General features: G+C 45.1%; 1 protein-coding gene across 2 annotated transcripts; it reads left to right on the top strand.

The window, feature by feature from the left end:
- Positions 1 to 1,097: 1,097 nt before the first annotated feature.
- A530064D06Rik (RIKEN cDNA A530064D06 gene) lies at positions 1,098 to 16,459 on the top strand. Of its 2 annotated transcripts, NM_178796.6 has the most exons (4): positions 1,098 to 1,424; positions 1,666 to 1,977; positions 4,914 to 5,097; positions 15,383 to 16,459. In NM_178796.6, the coding sequence occupies exons 1-4, from the start codon at positions 1,367 to 1,369 to the stop codon at positions 15,516 to 15,518; spliced, it is 690 nt and encodes a 229-aa protein (NP_848911.2). In that variant the 5' UTR covers positions 1,098 to 1,366; the 3' UTR covers positions 15,519 to 16,459. The 2 variants fall into 2 exon arrangements, with proteins under 2 accessions (NP_848911.2, NP_001107028.1); NM_001113556.1 differs by lacking the exon at positions 4,914 to 5,097.
- The last annotated feature ends 10 nt before the right edge of the window (positions 16,460 to 16,469 follow it).

Genomic DNA, 16,469 nt, shown 5'->3' with positions numbered 1-16,469 from the left:
CTCGTCCGGCAAGGAAAAACACAACACGGTCGGATTCCTCTCAACAGCTTTATTGCAGGAATGCCTCAATGCTAAGGGAACCCCAGGAACCCAGGGAGGACTGCTTATATACACCCCAGCACTGGGGAGGGCTATGTGTCCTCCTGGGATTGGTCAGTCTGCCGGCACTTTAATTTGCATGCACCCGCTTGGGAGGGGTTGGCGCCAGATTTGGGCTAGCGCCTGCGCAGTGGTGTTGTTTATGGTGAGGGTGTACCAGAGACCGGCGCCATCTTTTAGGGTTAGGCCGGCTGCCTACAGGCCTCATGTAGCCCTGATTGAACTTGCTACGTAGCCAAGGATAAACATGACCTCTCCATCCTCCTGCCTCTGCCTCCTAAGTTCTAGGATGATAGTCAGGCACCATCATGCCTGGTTTTCTCCTTACTTATCTGATAACTGGGAACAGCCTGTAGCTATTGATATTTCATAGCGCATGCACTGACATGCATATTTATTTACTTTAAGTTTTTTTTTTTTCTGTGTGGAATCGAGCACACTGCTGTTGGGAATTGAGTCTCACATTTTAGCCTGTGGGTCATGGTTCTCAGTCTGGGTAGCAAGTGTCCTTACCTGCTGAAGCATCTCGCTGTCCTGTGACAACTATTTTTAAAATGTTTAATGAATTCATCTAATTCTTAGCAGTGAATGTGGCATGTTGGGGAAACTGGATGTGTGGGGTAACATAGGGCCTGGGGCTCCCCTTTCCCTTCCCCCATTCTGAAGTCTTCCTTCATGCCCAGCTTTCCCATCCCCCACCCTGACCAGGCTCCTGCCCACTCCCTTGCTCCTCCATTCCTGAGAATAAATGCCCATCTCCTTTCCTCTCATGGCCTCTGCTCCACATGTGACAGGTGGGCTGGTAGGAAGGGTCTGACCTGAGGGCAAGCAGGGCTTAGAGTTCTAGCCAGGTCTCCAAAGGGCCTCTGACTCTGTCACCTGCCTTCTGTGAGTGCATCTTGGGTGGAGAACAGAGACTTTAAGCTAAAGAGGAAGTGGTGGAACTGGCCAGGGAGGAGAAATGAGAATTCTCTTACTTCACTTTCCTCCTGGGCGTTCTCAGCTCTCCTCAGGCCTGGCCTTGTGAGGCAGGAGATCAGAGTCTCTGAGAGCTTTCATCTAGTTCAGAGCAAGGCTGTAGCTGGAGGATCCACAGGACTGCACAGACCTTGCCCAGCTTCTCTCTCATCCACAGAGGTCTCTGCCTTCCTCGGGAGCTCCTGCAGAACTGGCTGTGGTGGCTCCTGAATCCTGCCCAGGGTTGCTCTCCTCTCTTCAGAGCTCCCCTCCTTTCTTGCTCAACATCACAGCTCAGGAGGACTCAGTGATGGCCTGGGAGCCCACATACCTGCTCTCCCCAGTGCTGCTGCTGCTCCTGGCCTCAGGTGAGGACAGGGACAAGGACAGAGGGAAGAAACCAGGTTGAAGAGAGGGCAGGGGGCAGGAGGTGTGCACAATGGGGCTCTGTGCTTGTGAGGGCAGAGTACATGGGGGGCTGTGGCCAGCCGCTGCCTTCAAAAAGTTCTGAGCATAGACACACAGAGGGTCTCTCCCTGAGAAGGGAACCCATCTCCTCCTGCTGCTGCAGAGGATGGGGGCTCTCTGACATGAAACATTTATTCCCAGGCTCCTGGACACAGAACCCGGAGTTACTTCGAACACAGGAGGGTGAGACTGTTTCTGTGACATGCTGGTATGATTCGCTCTACCACTCCAGCGAGAAGATCTGGTGTAAGCAAATAGACAACTTGTGTTACCCCTTCGTCAGCAAAAGTGCCGAGAAGCCAAGATTCCTCATCCAGCAGTCTTCTCGCTTCAACTTCTTCACTGTCACCATGACTAAGCTCAAGATGAGTGACTCGGGCATCTATCACTGTGGGATTGTTGCAAATAACACGTCAGTTTATCTCAGAAATATCCACCTGGTGGTGTCAAAAGGTGAGCTTCCCCTTCCATGTGGCTCTCAGCCTTCCTGGGTCTCAAGGCTCCAGAGTTGAAGAGGACTCAAGAAACAGCTTCCTCTAGTAGAGATGTTCTCAACCTGTGGGTCAAGAGCCCTACAGAGGTCTCATATCACATATTTGCATTATGATTCATAATATTAGCAAAATTACAACTATGAAGCAGCAATGAGATCTTTTTATCATTGAGGTTCACAACAACATGAAGAACTTATTATTAAAGGTCCACAGCATTAGGAAGTTTGACAATGCCTGCTCTAGTAGCTGAAAACTGAGGTACAATGAAAGACCCTCCTCCCCCAAGGCCACAAGCTTGTTAAGGTTGCTGTGGATGCTAGGACCCAGGCTTGCTAGTGTCTCGGGAGAAACTGGTAAGAGCCAGTTTTTCTGAACACTGTTGTTGCTGACAGCAATGTGCCATTAGAATTGTATGTGTACGCATGCTCATGCGATGGTGGACATGCAAATGTTCTTTGGCTGAATTTAGTTCATCAGGCTTGGCAGCAAAGGTCTTCATCTGCTGAGCTATCCCTCCTACACCATTAATCTGGAAGAATCTTAAAGTTCCCTCAAGCATTCACAGCCTTCCATTCCTGACTGTCCCTGGCTGTAATTACATCAGAACCTGCTGCAGGGTTGGTGGGCTCCAGCACACAGAGACCTCGGAGTAGATGGAGGCAGTCCCTGAGTGACAGTGAGGAAGACTTCTCATTTGGATGTGCTATTAATAATTCAGAACCTGTGAGCTTTGGGATGACAGTCCTGGGACCTCCACTGGTCCCCAGACCCCTTCATAGCTCATTCTGAAAACTACAGAGATGCCAGGCTCCTTGCATTTGTCTATGATACTCAGAGCTTCAACATAGCCCTCTCCATGCTGCCTAGACAGTTGGTTAAGTGGGGGTACCTGAAGGTCAGCCCCATCCATGTATGGACCCCAGGTCCATTCCATGCAGGAGAGACATTAGGTATTATGGTGGTTTGAAGGAAAATGGTCCTCATAGGTTCCTATGGAATGGCACCTGTAGGAGGTGTGGCCTTGTTGAAGTAGGTGTGGCCTTGTTGGAGGAGGTTGAAGCCACTGAAGGTGGACTTTGAGGTTTCAGATGCTAGAGAGCTCTAGGATAGCTCTCTCTTGCTGCAGCCTTTGGATCCAGATGTAGAACTCTTAGCTTTTTCTCCAGCACCATGTCTGCCCGCACACCCCTGTGATTCCCTCCATAATGATCCTGGACTAAACCTCTGAACTGTAAGCCTGCCCCAGTTAATTGTTTTCCTTTGTAAGAGTTGTCATGGTCATGGTGTCTTCACAGCAATGGCAGCCCTAACTAAGATAGGTATCAAAAGTGTGTGGCGCATTCAAAGGTAGTAAAGGTAGGGCTGGAGAGACATCTCGGCTGATGCAGTCTGCCATGAACATGTGAGTTCTACCCTCACTGCTGGTACAAAGTCTGCCATGAATATGTGAGTTCTACCCTCAATAGTAAGCATTAAAAAGCATGTAGTGGTGGCCTACACCAATAATACTTCCTTGGGACCACACTGGCCAGCCAGCCTAGCTGAATCAACAAATTTCAAGAGAAAGGTAAGACTCTGACTCAAAAAGTAAGGTATCTTGAAGAATGACACCTGAGGTTGAAATCTAGCCTCTACATTCATGTACACTCTCGCATGTGTGTATCCACATTCACATGACAATTTGCGTGTGCACACATAGGGATCATTTACAGAGTTTGAGTTCCCTGAACCATATATCATGTGGCTCTTACAATTAAAAAACAAAACAAGGAACAAATGTATCCGAGCTCTGAAGAAAAACAATTCTTACATAGCTCAGCCATTCTTTCAGGCTTACAAAGTACAAGCTGTGGGTGTGTAGAAAGAGCTAGGTCAGGTAAGGATGCATTGGAAGACAGAGATTCTAGCAGCCTGGCTTTCTCCCAGAATCTTCATCACAGGTCCATTGCAGGCCAGGAGTCATTGGGAGCTCCTATACATGGATACCCTTGGGTAGCATGGGTCAGTAAAGGGTGAACAGTAGACTTGGAAGATAGCTGGGTTTCATTTCCCAAATGTCTGCTTAGAAGTTACATTCTTAGGAAGCCTCTTGCAATCTACCCTCCTCTTCTCAAGATGCCATCGGGGCCCCTCCCATACTAAACTATGTATCTTAGGTCTTGCTGTAGGCAGGAACCATATGAAGACCTTATGTCAAATGCAGACCCTGCCTCAGTAGACCTGAAGTGACACTTGCTTATGAGGAACAAGTCTCTAGGCTCATTTCTGTAGGGATCATGCACTAACAAGTCCCCACTGTGAATTTCTGAATTCTCTGAGGAGGAGTTGCTGCCTCGCTGGGCTCTATATCCCCAGGGAGTAACAGTGGATGTGTCAGGGATGGCAGAGAGGGAAGGAACAGGCCTCCTGAGAACAAAGAATATGTGTGCCAAAGCCAAGATGGATCTCAGTCACAATATCCAGTAAAGGACAGCTTGAGAGTGATGTGACTTACAGAGGTAGCGAGAACGGTGTCAGGGAGAGGATGGGGCAGGTTTGAGAGTGATCAGCAGCAGGCAAAAGAATTCTCACAACTCAAACAGCTCAAGAAGTCTCTCCTCACGCCTCTTTCCACTGTTTCTCTTTTTCTCCTTCCATTCCTTTTTTACTGCTTCTGACTCAGGATAACTTTACACTATTTCTTTGGTTTTAGATTAAAAAAAAAAAAAAACTTGCTTCTTGGATGGCTGCTTTCATTTTCCTCAGCTCCATTTCTCTTCACCTACTCATCTGTCCATCTGTCCATCAATCCATAAATCTATCTCTCCATCTATGCATCCACCCACCAACCCATCTGCCCACCCATCCATTATCTCTCCACCCATTCATCTATCCACCTCCCGTGTCTTCTTGCAGGTTCTTCAGTTGTGTCCACTCCTGACATCATTCCTGCTACAAGGCTAACTAAGCTTCCTACCCTTATTACCACAAAACACTCACCCAGTGACACAACTACAACCCGATCTCTACCCCAGCCCACCACTGTTGTTTCCTCTCCTGATCCTAGAGTCATCATCATAAATGGGACAGATGCTGACAGGTATGTTTTCATGGCTCCTGGTTTATACATCCTATATTTTTTCATCCTTGTGTTGAAAGGATGTGGGGATGAGGATGTGGGGTGGGTGGAGCAGGATCAGACATGAGTCAATACTCTATATGGGAATTTCCCGAGAGGGAGGGGGTGGCTGGATGTGTAGGTGGCTCCTGTGTTCCCCAGCTCACCTTCCATGTTTTCTTGCACATCAGAGTAGGAGGAGGATGGAAATACCAATTTTTGATGAACACTATTAATCCTGCCAACACAGAAGCAGGATGAATTCTCATGTCAAGTAGACTAGACTATGTATCATTGGGTGAGCCAGGAACCCCTGGGGCCCAACAGTTCCCAGGGATACTATTGGGATACTAGAAGACCAGAGCTAGAGGTGGCTATCACTTGACTCCACAGGTATTATACTATGACCATCTAGTATTGATCATTCATTCTTTTTGACTTTACTTAATTTTTGTTTCATTTGATTTCAACGCTGGTTAGAGGACCCTCCCATAGACTGAAGGAGCACCATAATATAGACTGAAGGAGCACCCTACTATAGACTGAAGGAGCACCCTACCATAGACTGAAATAGCATCCTACCATAGACTGAAGGAGCACACTGCCATAGAATAAAGGAACTTCAAGTTATGGAAATGATGCTGGACTCAGCATGCTTTGTTTGCAGTGCTAGGGATCAAACTAGCCTGAGACCCTGGTTACCATACATGATAAAATCAGATTTTTCAGGAGATTCTTAACCTATGCTTATGTCTGTCACCTCTTCATTTTTGTACCAAATGCCTGAGACAATAGGTTTAAAAGAGGACAGGCATTCTTTGTCTCTGAGTTCTAGAGGTTTCACTGCATGGCTTTTGGATCTGTGGTGAGACAATGTATTGTGGTAGCAGCATACAGCTAAGCTGTACCCTCCATGGTCATGACATTGAGAAAAATGAAGAGGGGGGAACAGGCTAGGTTACATCCCCGTTGGGGATGGATACACGGTGGATGGTGAATGGGTGAATGGTTGAATGTGTGCATAAATATATATTTGTATGCATGGGTGACTGGACAGATACACGATGACTGAATGGCGGGATGAATTAAAGAGTGGATGGTTGGATGATAGACATAAGAACAGAAATAGATAGATGATATGATGGATTCCCCAAAGGCCCAAGCCTCTGACTGATCTCAACGTTATCCTCTGTGTCACTTACTAACAGTGTCACTTTTGTGATCAACTCAGATCCAAATGGCAGCAGCGGACCAAGTGAAGGGCCACCACCTTAGCGCGCACATTCCCTTTTGTAGTTACTAATGAATGTTGTTATATCTTAGAATATTTTTCCATTTAAATGTTGTGTCATCAGTGATAAAAGTCTTTATTGTTCCCATTGATCCAATCTGGTCCCACCCATAGTCACGTGGAGTGTCTTTATTGATACACACCTTAGCCTGGTACCTGTTCTAATTACACACATAACATCCTTTTCTCTGCTAAGATTATCCTTCAGCAGGGCATGTGTGCACACACACCTTTTATCCCAGCACTTGGGGACTTGTGGCAGGGCAGGAAGAGAATATCCATGAGGATCTCTGTGAGCTTGAGGCCAGCCTAGTGTCAGCTTCAAGACAGCCAGATATATATAGAGAGAGCAACTCTATATAAAATACATTCATCCATACACACACACACACATACACACATACAAAACTATCCTTAAACATTGCTCCCCACTCCTCAGAATAATAATTTCAATATACACATGTTTCCATCCATCAGAAAAGTCATAAGCCCACAGTGATTTGCCTGCTCTTAGCTGTTTTCATCTTAAAATTATCTTTTGTTGTTTTTCAAGACAAAACTTTTCTGTGTAGCCTGGGATGTCCTGAAACTCATTCTGTAGCCCAGGCTGGCCTTGAACTTACAGAGACCCACCTGCCTCTGCCACTTCTGCCAGGCTAATTTTTTAAATCTTTCATCCCAACAAATTTTCTATGAGAGATTTTTTGAGCATTTGTATGACTCTGCATACTATTACATATACAAGCTGTCTTCTAAATATCAGAATTTCCAGGGCTGGAGAGATGACTCAGTGGTTAAGACTCTAGCTGTGCTTCCAGAAGACCTGGGTTTGATTCCCAGCCCCCACACAGTATATCACAATTATCTATAATTCCAGTACCTACACCCTCTTCTGGCCTTCATGGGCAGACATTTCACCTACACAGTGCCCAAATATATTAGGCAAACACATATATACATAAATAAGAATAAATAAAATCTCAAAAAATATTTTTAAAATATTGTGCATGTGATCCACAGTGTGGAAATGGGGTGGCATTACTGCAGGGTGGCCATCTTGGGTTTAGTGTGTGGCTCTAGGCTGAGTAGGTGGCTCAGAGCATGGGCTAAGGATGTACAAAGCTCTGGTTCCATCCTCAGCACCAAGAAAAACATATTCCTCGTGAAATAGATGTGGTGTGCTCATGGCATTCATTTCTCTGTGAGTGTGGACTCCTTTTCCAGGCTTGGGGGGGAGACATAGTATTTCTTCCTCTTCCATTCTCTTGCTTGGTACTGTAAGACCCCCTTTTGGGGTCCCCAAAAGGGGGTCTCGGGAGAGAGAGTGCACCCAAAGAAACATGAGAATCCTTCTTGCTGCAAACACACGAGGCCGTTTAATGGCGGAGCTCCGAGTTGAAACGTATCTCACGCAGGACATAGTGGATTCGACCCCGATGCTCAAAAGCTAGGGGGTTTTATGGGGTAAATGGCTTAGGGTTGGGGAATTCAGCATAACAACACACTATTGTCTTATTCAAACATCAGCAGAAAGATTACATGTCAGCAAAAGAATGCGTGCAGGACAGGGTGTCAGGGTTCTGTGAGTTGGATGTTTATCAATGCCAGCAGAGTATCTGGTTAATTTATGACTTTAAACTGCATCAAAGGGCAATGGGCAGAGGGAGTTACCGGGACAGATGGTTGTTGACTCAGTTCAGATTGCCCTGTTATGTCCGCACATTCCTCTTTATCTTTATGGTCAAGCTGTTCCCAGGAATGCTTTAACGACGAGCATGCCAGGGTTTGTTCTTCTTTGTTCTCAGCCCCAGGCGGCCTCTAGGCTCACAAACAACCAGCAATTTCTGAGTACTTTATATGACTTACAGGTCTTGAAAATTCATCTTTCTTTCAGTACCAGCTCAAGTACTTGCATGGAGTAGGGCTTCATGGACTAAATAACATTTGCAATCTAGTGAGAGTCAGCAATGATCTTTCTTTTCCTTTTAAAAAATGTTAACTTTTCAGTTTCTGTGTGTGTGTATGTAGGGGGGGGGTTGTGTGTGTCTATGTGTCCTTGTGTCTGTAAATTGTACACATGAGTTCAGGTGCCTGCATAGGCTGCAGGAGGCATTGGATCCTTCTAGTTAGAGTTATAGCAAGCTGTGAGATGCCCAATGTGCTGCGGAGAAATGCAACAAAGGCCCTGCTGGAAGAGCAGTGTATGCTCTTAACCACTGAGCCATCTTTCCAGAACTGACATTTGCTTTCTTGCCTTTATTTTCCATGTCACAGGAGGTTGGCACCCTGCTCACATTCTAACTATGGCTACATCTCTCCCACCCTGTAACTTTATACAGTATGTTTATAGCATGGGATCATTGACCAATACTGATTATTGTTGGTCAGAGTCCAGGCAGGACAACAGCTGCCATACCTGCTGTCTGTAGAGAAAAATGTTGGGATTCAATGAGTTGTTTGCCCATGTGACTGAAGAGCATAGCTCCTGCCCTATTGATGGGCAGGTATTTCAGAACATAAACAGGGCCAGTTTCCCAGGTGTGCTATAATCTGTGTCCTGCAGTGGAGTCTGGGTAACACCTGAACTTGCTTCCATCAGAGTCAGCAGGCCTGGGGTATATCTATTACTGCACCTGTCATTGAGTGAGGGAAGCCCTAAGCAATGCATGGGCACATGGAGTCCCACCACCTCACGGGCCCACAGTGTGTGCAAATCCCAGGAAAGAGATAGGTGAAGAGCAGCTGCTGTGAGGGGAAGTGCCCTGGAGCCCAGTGCATGACAATAGCTCAGAGCTCCAGGAAACAACACAATTTTGGCAGCTTAGACTTGGGAAGCAGTGCAGTTAGCAGAGGCCAGAAGCAGGGCCTTTCTAGCAGCAGGTTCCTCTGGGAACTGAGGCTGGCACTAGGGAGGTATTGTAGCAACCACACGATCAGAGACTGCAGATGGCCTCCCTGTATGGGGTGCCTCTCCAGTACAGTCAGCTGCTAAACTTACCAAGTGGCCTTGGGGATGTTGTCACCCTGATAGGAGACAGGGCAGGAGGCTGGAGTGGTGTCAGCACACAGGGGCATGTTACCCCAGTCCATCACTGTTTGCATGACTACATGTACTGCCATCAAGATTAATTCTTTAATTGAGCTCAATTCTATTTTTGAGAGATTTTCTATGATACCTCCGGCATACCTATCTATCTATCTATCTATCTATCTAAAATCTGTCAATCATTTCTATATCTCTACATTGTTATATCTATATTGTAGCATGTAGTTTCTACTACCCTACTTTAAGCTCTAGGAGGAACAAACTATCAGTCACCACCTTACTTCCCTTGGATCAGTGGATGAAAGACACACACACACACACACACACACACACACACACACACACACACACTTGCTTATTTTTTAACCTGCCTTTCAACTCAGTGGCTGGGCAATTCTAACCTTCCCTTGGCTAGCTTGCCACTCCCTTTACTCCTTGCTTGACACTCTAAACCTGCCCTCACTGAGTTGTGTTTCTAATCTCCTGTCTGATACACCAGACCTAATCAGGCAAGGAGTTAATGGCCATTCCACCAGTGTTTCACGTGGCAGATGTCTCTCTCTCTCCCTGAAGCATGGTGAATTCCCTTTCCTCCTCCTGTATCTCTAGCCTGCCTTTGGGAACTTAGAAGTCCAGCCTCTTCTGCCCAGCCATTGGCTGTTGGCATCTTTATTGATCAATCAAGAACCAATTGGTGAACAGGACCTTCAGGGTTCACGAGCAGATTCCTGATCAAAGCATCAGAAGCCCCACCTACAGTATATACACCATATATCTATACAGCTATCTAATCTATATCTCTGTGTCTATCTAATCTCTGTTTCTGCACAGCTACACTTCTACATTTCTATACATCTAATCACTAGCCACTGTTGAGGCAGAATTGCAGTCTGGACACAGACCAACAGAACTTTACACTGCTCTGTATACTGCTCCATATGGTTATTCACTAAGCCATCTTTGCTGTAGTTAATAAGCAGGTCATTGATCAAGCCATTCCATTCTACTTATTTACTTAAACAAGGTCTCATTCTGTGGTCCATGCTGGCTGCATGATTTGTGATCTTCTGGCCTCAGCCTACTCAGTGCCAAAATTATGGGCATTAGCTATGTCTGGATTTGTTAGTCATTAAGTTCTGATATGTAGAGGGTCTGAGGGCCTTGTGCTTACATAAAAGCACAAGGGGAACCAGTATTGTTAAACATGCATTGTTGTCTCTTCAAAGAATGAGGTGAAAAGCCTGTTTTCTGCCAGAAATTTGGCAATGGTGACCTCTGCCCTTACAATCTGTGTGGTTACATCACACCTGCCTGGCTTCCCCCTCCCCCACCCTTACTTTTCCATTTATCTCAGTCATTCTCCCGAGATCCTTATCTTGAACATTTTTTCTCAGTCAATAGAACCCATCTTCATGGAAGATGTCATTGTACTTTGAAAAGAGTTTCAATGTTATTATGTTATTTAAGCTTTGTTGTAGACACAGGATTGAGTTCATTACAATCAAGGAACTCATTTTTCTAAATTGTGCTATAGTTCAGTATGCCTGAAATAAACTGCTCAGGGTCAGACCCTAGAAGTTTCAACTAACACAAGCTACTGAATTTGGTGGATCCAGACTTCCTTCTGCCTCACCCAGATGGACCCTCTGCTGGCCATGGTTTGCAGAGATACCCCCACACGCAAGTATATGTCATTAATCCTCTATGTGGCCTCCTTGTGATTCAGTGTCACCTTCTCCTTTTGTCCTTGGGTGTCAAACAGAGTCTGTGTGTCCTTATCTCCCAAGGGTCAGGCAGGGCTCTCTCTTCTCTGTGTGTCTCTTTCTTACATCTATTGCTCCCTACCTGGAACTTGGAGAAACATTTTGCTAAACTTATGACAAATCCGAAGTGGACTATTCAGTGAGGTTGGGTTCTACATGGTTTCTGGATAAGGAACTAAGGCTAAAGGTACAGTGACTACCCCCAGAAGAGGGTCAGAGTACTGCCACAGAAGTGACAACCCTTATATGTGAGCCTCACTCATTCCACAGAGAAGGCCAAGATGCAGGGTTAGCCCTTCCTCCTTTATGCATCTCCTAGACCTGAGCGCTATACTCTCCACTGCACGCATTTCTAATGAGTTATTCTAGGAAGTGACCCTCTGAATGGCACAGGGCCAGAGGCTGTGGGAAGCTGCAAGAAGGACCTAGCTTGAAAAGATTATGTGGGAAGAATTTCCTATACAATCATGTGGGTGGCCATTGAACCAACTTGAGAATGACATGACTTACATGTAGTAAGTATGTAGGAACATGACTAACAGAGATAGTGGAACCAGTGTCAGGGAGAGGATGAGGTGGGTGGAGAGTGAGCTGCAGCAGCTAAGAGAATTTTCACAACTCTAACTACTGGAGAAGTCTCTCCTCATGCCTCCTTCCATCCTTTTTTCTCTTTTTCTTCTGTTCCTTTTTTACTGCCTCTGACTCAGAAAGACTTTACACTATTTCTTTGGATTTTAGCAAAAGAAACCTTGCTTCTTGAATGGCAGTCTTTATTTCTCTCCTCGGCTCCATTTTTTTTCTCTCTCTCCCTATTCTTTATCCATCTACTTCTCATCCATCCATTTACCCGTCCATTCTATGGGCCTTCTTGCAGTTGATTCAAGTGCTCCTGCCACTGGCACGTTTCCACCTCTGAGAGCTCACACTTTTAGTACCACACAGGACCCGATCTCCATTGCTGCCAGGTGTGTAACCATAACCCAAGCCAACCATTGCTGTCTCCTCTACAGACCCTGATGTTGCCTTCACAAACATGGCAGGTGTTGCCAATGTGTTTTCAGGCCACCAGGCTCCTTGTTTGAATATTTTTCATCCCCAGCCCTTATCCTGAGAGAATTTAGAAGATAAGGATTAGGTGGGGGTGGGGTAGAGTGGAGCAGGAGCAGACTCAAGTCACCCCAGACTGTGTGAAAATTTCCCTAGAGCTGACAGGTGGTGACTGACTGAGGAGGGGGTTCCTGTCTTCCCCAGCTCACCTTCTACAATTCTTTTACATCAGAAGTAAGAGGAGAGAAATGGCATACATAATTGACGAAGCCAATTAGCCCCACTGACCCAGGAGTGGAATAGTGCAGTGGAATACTCTGAGCCTGGATTCTCATGGCAGGCAGACTGTGGGATTTCGAATACATCAGGAACTTCTGTCGATTTAGTTCCCTGTAGTGTAGGGACACAGGAGAGCCAGAGCAGGAAGGAGGAACAGACAACTTTTTTTTTTTTGAGACAAGACCTATGTAGTCTTGGCTATCCTTGAACTCTGTGTTGACCAGGCTAGCTGCAAACTCAAGTGCTGCCTCCCAAGTGCTAGTATTATAGGGATGTGCCACCATGCCCAGCTAGTCCCATGGCTCTTGAGTTAAGATGATGACTCTCTCTAGTTGTTGCGATTGCTTTGCTTTGCTTTGCTTTGCTTTGCTTTGCTTTGCTTTGCTTTGCTTTGCTTTGCTTTGCTTTGCTTTGCTTTGCTTTGCTTTGCTTTGCTTTCCTTTGCTTTCCTTTGCTTTGCTTTGCTTTGCTTTCTTAATTAGTTTTCTTGTTTGAATTCAACACTGGTGTGAGTACCTTACTCTACACTGACAGGATGACAATTTCTGGACATAAATTCTCAGCGATGTTGTTGTTGTTGTTGTTGTTGTTGTGTTGTTGTTGTTGTTTTTGTTGCTGCTGCTGCTCTTACCAATGCTGGGGAAGGAAATTAGAGCCTCATCCATGCAAATAGATGCTTTACCTCCAAGCCACATCTTCACCACTGGTCTCAGAGTTTTAGAATAAGAATTTCAATTTCTAACAGTCAATTATGTTGGCCAGCTTCCCATCACTTTAACAAGCCTTGGGGGGCTAATCGGCTTATAAAGATGACAGGACTCTAGTTTGTCTGAGAGTTCTAGAGGCCTCAACACACACAGCTTTGAACATATGACAGGAACATGGAGAGAGCAGCATATGGCAAAGCCTTTCTCCGGAGCCAGGCTATGCAGAAAATAAAGTGGGGACAGGGTCCCATTATCTCTTTGAGTATGGGGGAATGGATAGGTATATGGCTGTGTATGGAGAGATGGTGGATAAATAGACGAATGGCTGAAGAAACAGGTGGAAATGCAATAACTAAATGAGTGTATGAGTTGATAGATATCACCAATGACCTGAAGTCTCTGATTAAGCCCAGTCTATATCATCATTATTTCATTCTGCATCATGTCTACATTAGTAAGATTTCTGTTCTCTTAGTGCTGAGGACAGAACCCAGGACCTCAGGCATCCTCACCCCATGCTCTGAGCTGCACACTAGGCCCCAGCAGGAATATTTTAAATCCTAAGCACGTGTTGGCTAACCTGCAGTAACCCTGACTCACTCTGCAGTATGAATAAGCTCCAAATTATGGAATTCAGAAGACAGATTGTATGTGTGATGATATCCACATTGCCATACATGCTCAAATCCTCATGGAAATTGTATATAGATAAATGATTTTAGATAGATAGATAGAGGTAGGTAGATATATAGACATAGATAGATATATAGATATAGGTATATAGATATATTTTTTAATGGATTGGAGAGGTGGCTCAGCAGTTAAGAGAGCTTGCTGGCCTTGCAAAAGGCCCAAGGTCAATTCTGAGTGTTCATGTCAAGCAACTCACAACCATTTATATGGCCAGTTTCAAGACATCCCGCAACCTCTTCTGGCCTCTGTGGCCACTGCACTCACATGCACAAACCTACACATAAGACACCACTATGTGCACATGAATACAAATAAAAATAAAAATTTAGAAAACTAAAAGTCATATCAATGACTAATAACTGACAAAGGATTGTGCTTTTCTGATGAACAGGAAATTATATATTTGCTGAAATTAGAATTGAGAACATTAGGTATAGAGGTTGAAGGACAATTTTGGCAGACAAGTCGGTACAATGTGAATTTCAAATAATCTACGAAGTATGATGTTCAGAAGGTGTCTAGTATAGGTGATGATATGCAGATTGACATACATGCTCAAATTCCCTATGGAGATTTTATACAGATAAGTGATTTTTAAAATAATTAGAATTAGTCTCATGATGATTTAGGTCTGAAAATGAATAAAGACTGGTCAAGGCAGTGAGAAGGCATTTTAGATTAGTTGGAATGAAGGAAACATCTTCTCTCTGTGTTAATTCGACATTTAAATGAAAATACATCGATATTCAATAGTAACTATAAAAGAGGGGCTTGTGCTTCAACTTAGTGGGTATTAATGTTGCCTGCTGGAGAGATGGCGGGTGCACACTGGGTCTGATGTGTTCTGCAGAGGCCCAAGTGTTAAAGGCTTAGTCACCCAAGTGGCACACAGTCACTGACTGGAAAGTAGCAGAACCTTCAGAAGGCTCTGTGTACTCTAAGTGGCCTTTGTCTGACTCATTGTCATGTGCTCCCTTTGTCCCTGTGTCCCATCATGCAGAGACCTGTGTCCTCTGCTTCCCTACCTGCCCAGGGTCAGGCAGGGCTCTCTCTCTCTTCTCTGTGTGTCTCTTCCTTACATCTATTGCTCTCTACCTGGAACTTGGAGAAATATTTTGCTAAACTCATGACAAATCCAAAGTGGGATTTTCAGTGAGGTTGGGTTTTTCCTGGATTCTGAATGGAAAACGTGAGACTAAAGGTTCAGTGACTGTCTCCAAAAGAGGGTCAGAATGCTGACCACAGAGATAAAGTTCCCTAGATGTGGGCTTCATTCATTCCACACAGAAGGCCAAGATGCTGGGTTATCCCTTCCTTCTTTATGCATCTCCTGGACCTGATCTCTATACTCCACTGCATGCATGTCCAATGTAGGAAGAATTCACTAGATTCTGCAGCATGGCTGGCCATTGCACTGACCTTCAATCTCTTCTCTCTGCAGGGGCTTTGTATCCAGTGTTACTATTCCCGTGGTCTGTGGACTCCTCAGCAAGACACTGGTATTCACGGTCTTATTCATTGTCACACAGAAGTCATTTGGACGACAGGCCATGAAGGCACACAACAGTAACTCCTGACCTTAAGCCATGTCTATGTCAAAGGAGGAGCTGAGATGGGGGCTAAACAGGAACTATATGACATGAATTGAGGTTGTAATCATGGGTGACATCTAAGGCATAAGATGTCCTCAGCTGGACCTGCCCACTTTGTGGAGAGCTTTTGGGACCTCTTCTAGATACTTGGCAGGAATTTGATATGATGGCAGGACAAAAATGGTAAGCCTAGGCAGGAATCTGACTGTATTACTCAGGGTTCGCTAGAGTCACAGACCTTATGGGTAGTCTCTATATAGTAAAAGAATTTGTACTTACACTCTGCAGTCTAACTCCCAACAATGGTCAGCAGCAGCTGTGAATGGGAGTCCAAGGATCTAGCAGTTGCTCAATCCCACAAGGCAAGCAGGAAAAGAGTGAGCCTTCCTTCTTCCAATGTCCTTATGTAGATCTCCAGCAGAAGGTGTAGCCCAGATTAAAGGTGTGTGCCACCATGCCTTTAATCCCAGATGACCTTGAACTCCCTGTCTTAATCTTCTGGAATCCATAGCCACTATTCCTCAAGATGTCCATACCAAGATCTAGGTCTGAAACTTCTATCTCCCAGCCTCCAGATTAAGATCACTGGTGAGCGTTCCAATTCTGGATTGTAGATCATCCCAGATATAGTCAAATTGACAACGAGGAATAGGCACTACACTGACTTTAAGCTGGGACTCAGGAAATAGGCCCAGATTAAGAACATTTATCTTTGAGCTAATGCAAACTCAGAGCAGGCTCAGCTAAGGCAAGTGTGAAAGTCCTTTTGTCTTAGTCATCATGACTAGCCCCTAGAAATGGTGTTTACTGGATTTTGTTTATTGCCTTGCTTATTCTCTGACCCAGCACTGATTTATTGTTTGCATGTAGATAAATTGGTATAAGAGCAGCCTGCGGGAAAAACAAATAAACCTGCTTCAACCTCAGAACTGGCTG

This window comes from Mus musculus, chromosome 17, assembly GCF_000001635.26.
Source record: "Mus musculus strain C57BL/6J chromosome 17, GRCm38.p6 C57BL/6J".
NCBI lineage: Eukaryota > Metazoa > Chordata > Mammalia > Rodentia > Muridae > Mus > Mus musculus.
The sequence above is the reverse complement of the archived record's forward strand: the minus strand, read 5'-3'. Positions and strand labels throughout refer to the sequence as shown.

Coding starts and splice junctions, on each gene's coding strand:
- A530064D06Rik (NM_178796.6), top strand. CDS start 1,367: ATGGCCTGGGAGCCCACATACCTGCTCTCCCCAGTGCTGCTGCTGCTC. Junction 1,425..1,665: donor GCTGCTGCTCCTGGCCTCAG/GTGAGGACAGGG, acceptor ATTTATTCCCAG/GCTCCTGGACACAGAACCCG. Junction 1,978..4,913: donor CCACCTGGTGGTGTCAAAAG/GTGAGCTTCCCC, acceptor GTCTTCTTGCAG/GTTCTTCAGTTGTGTCCACT.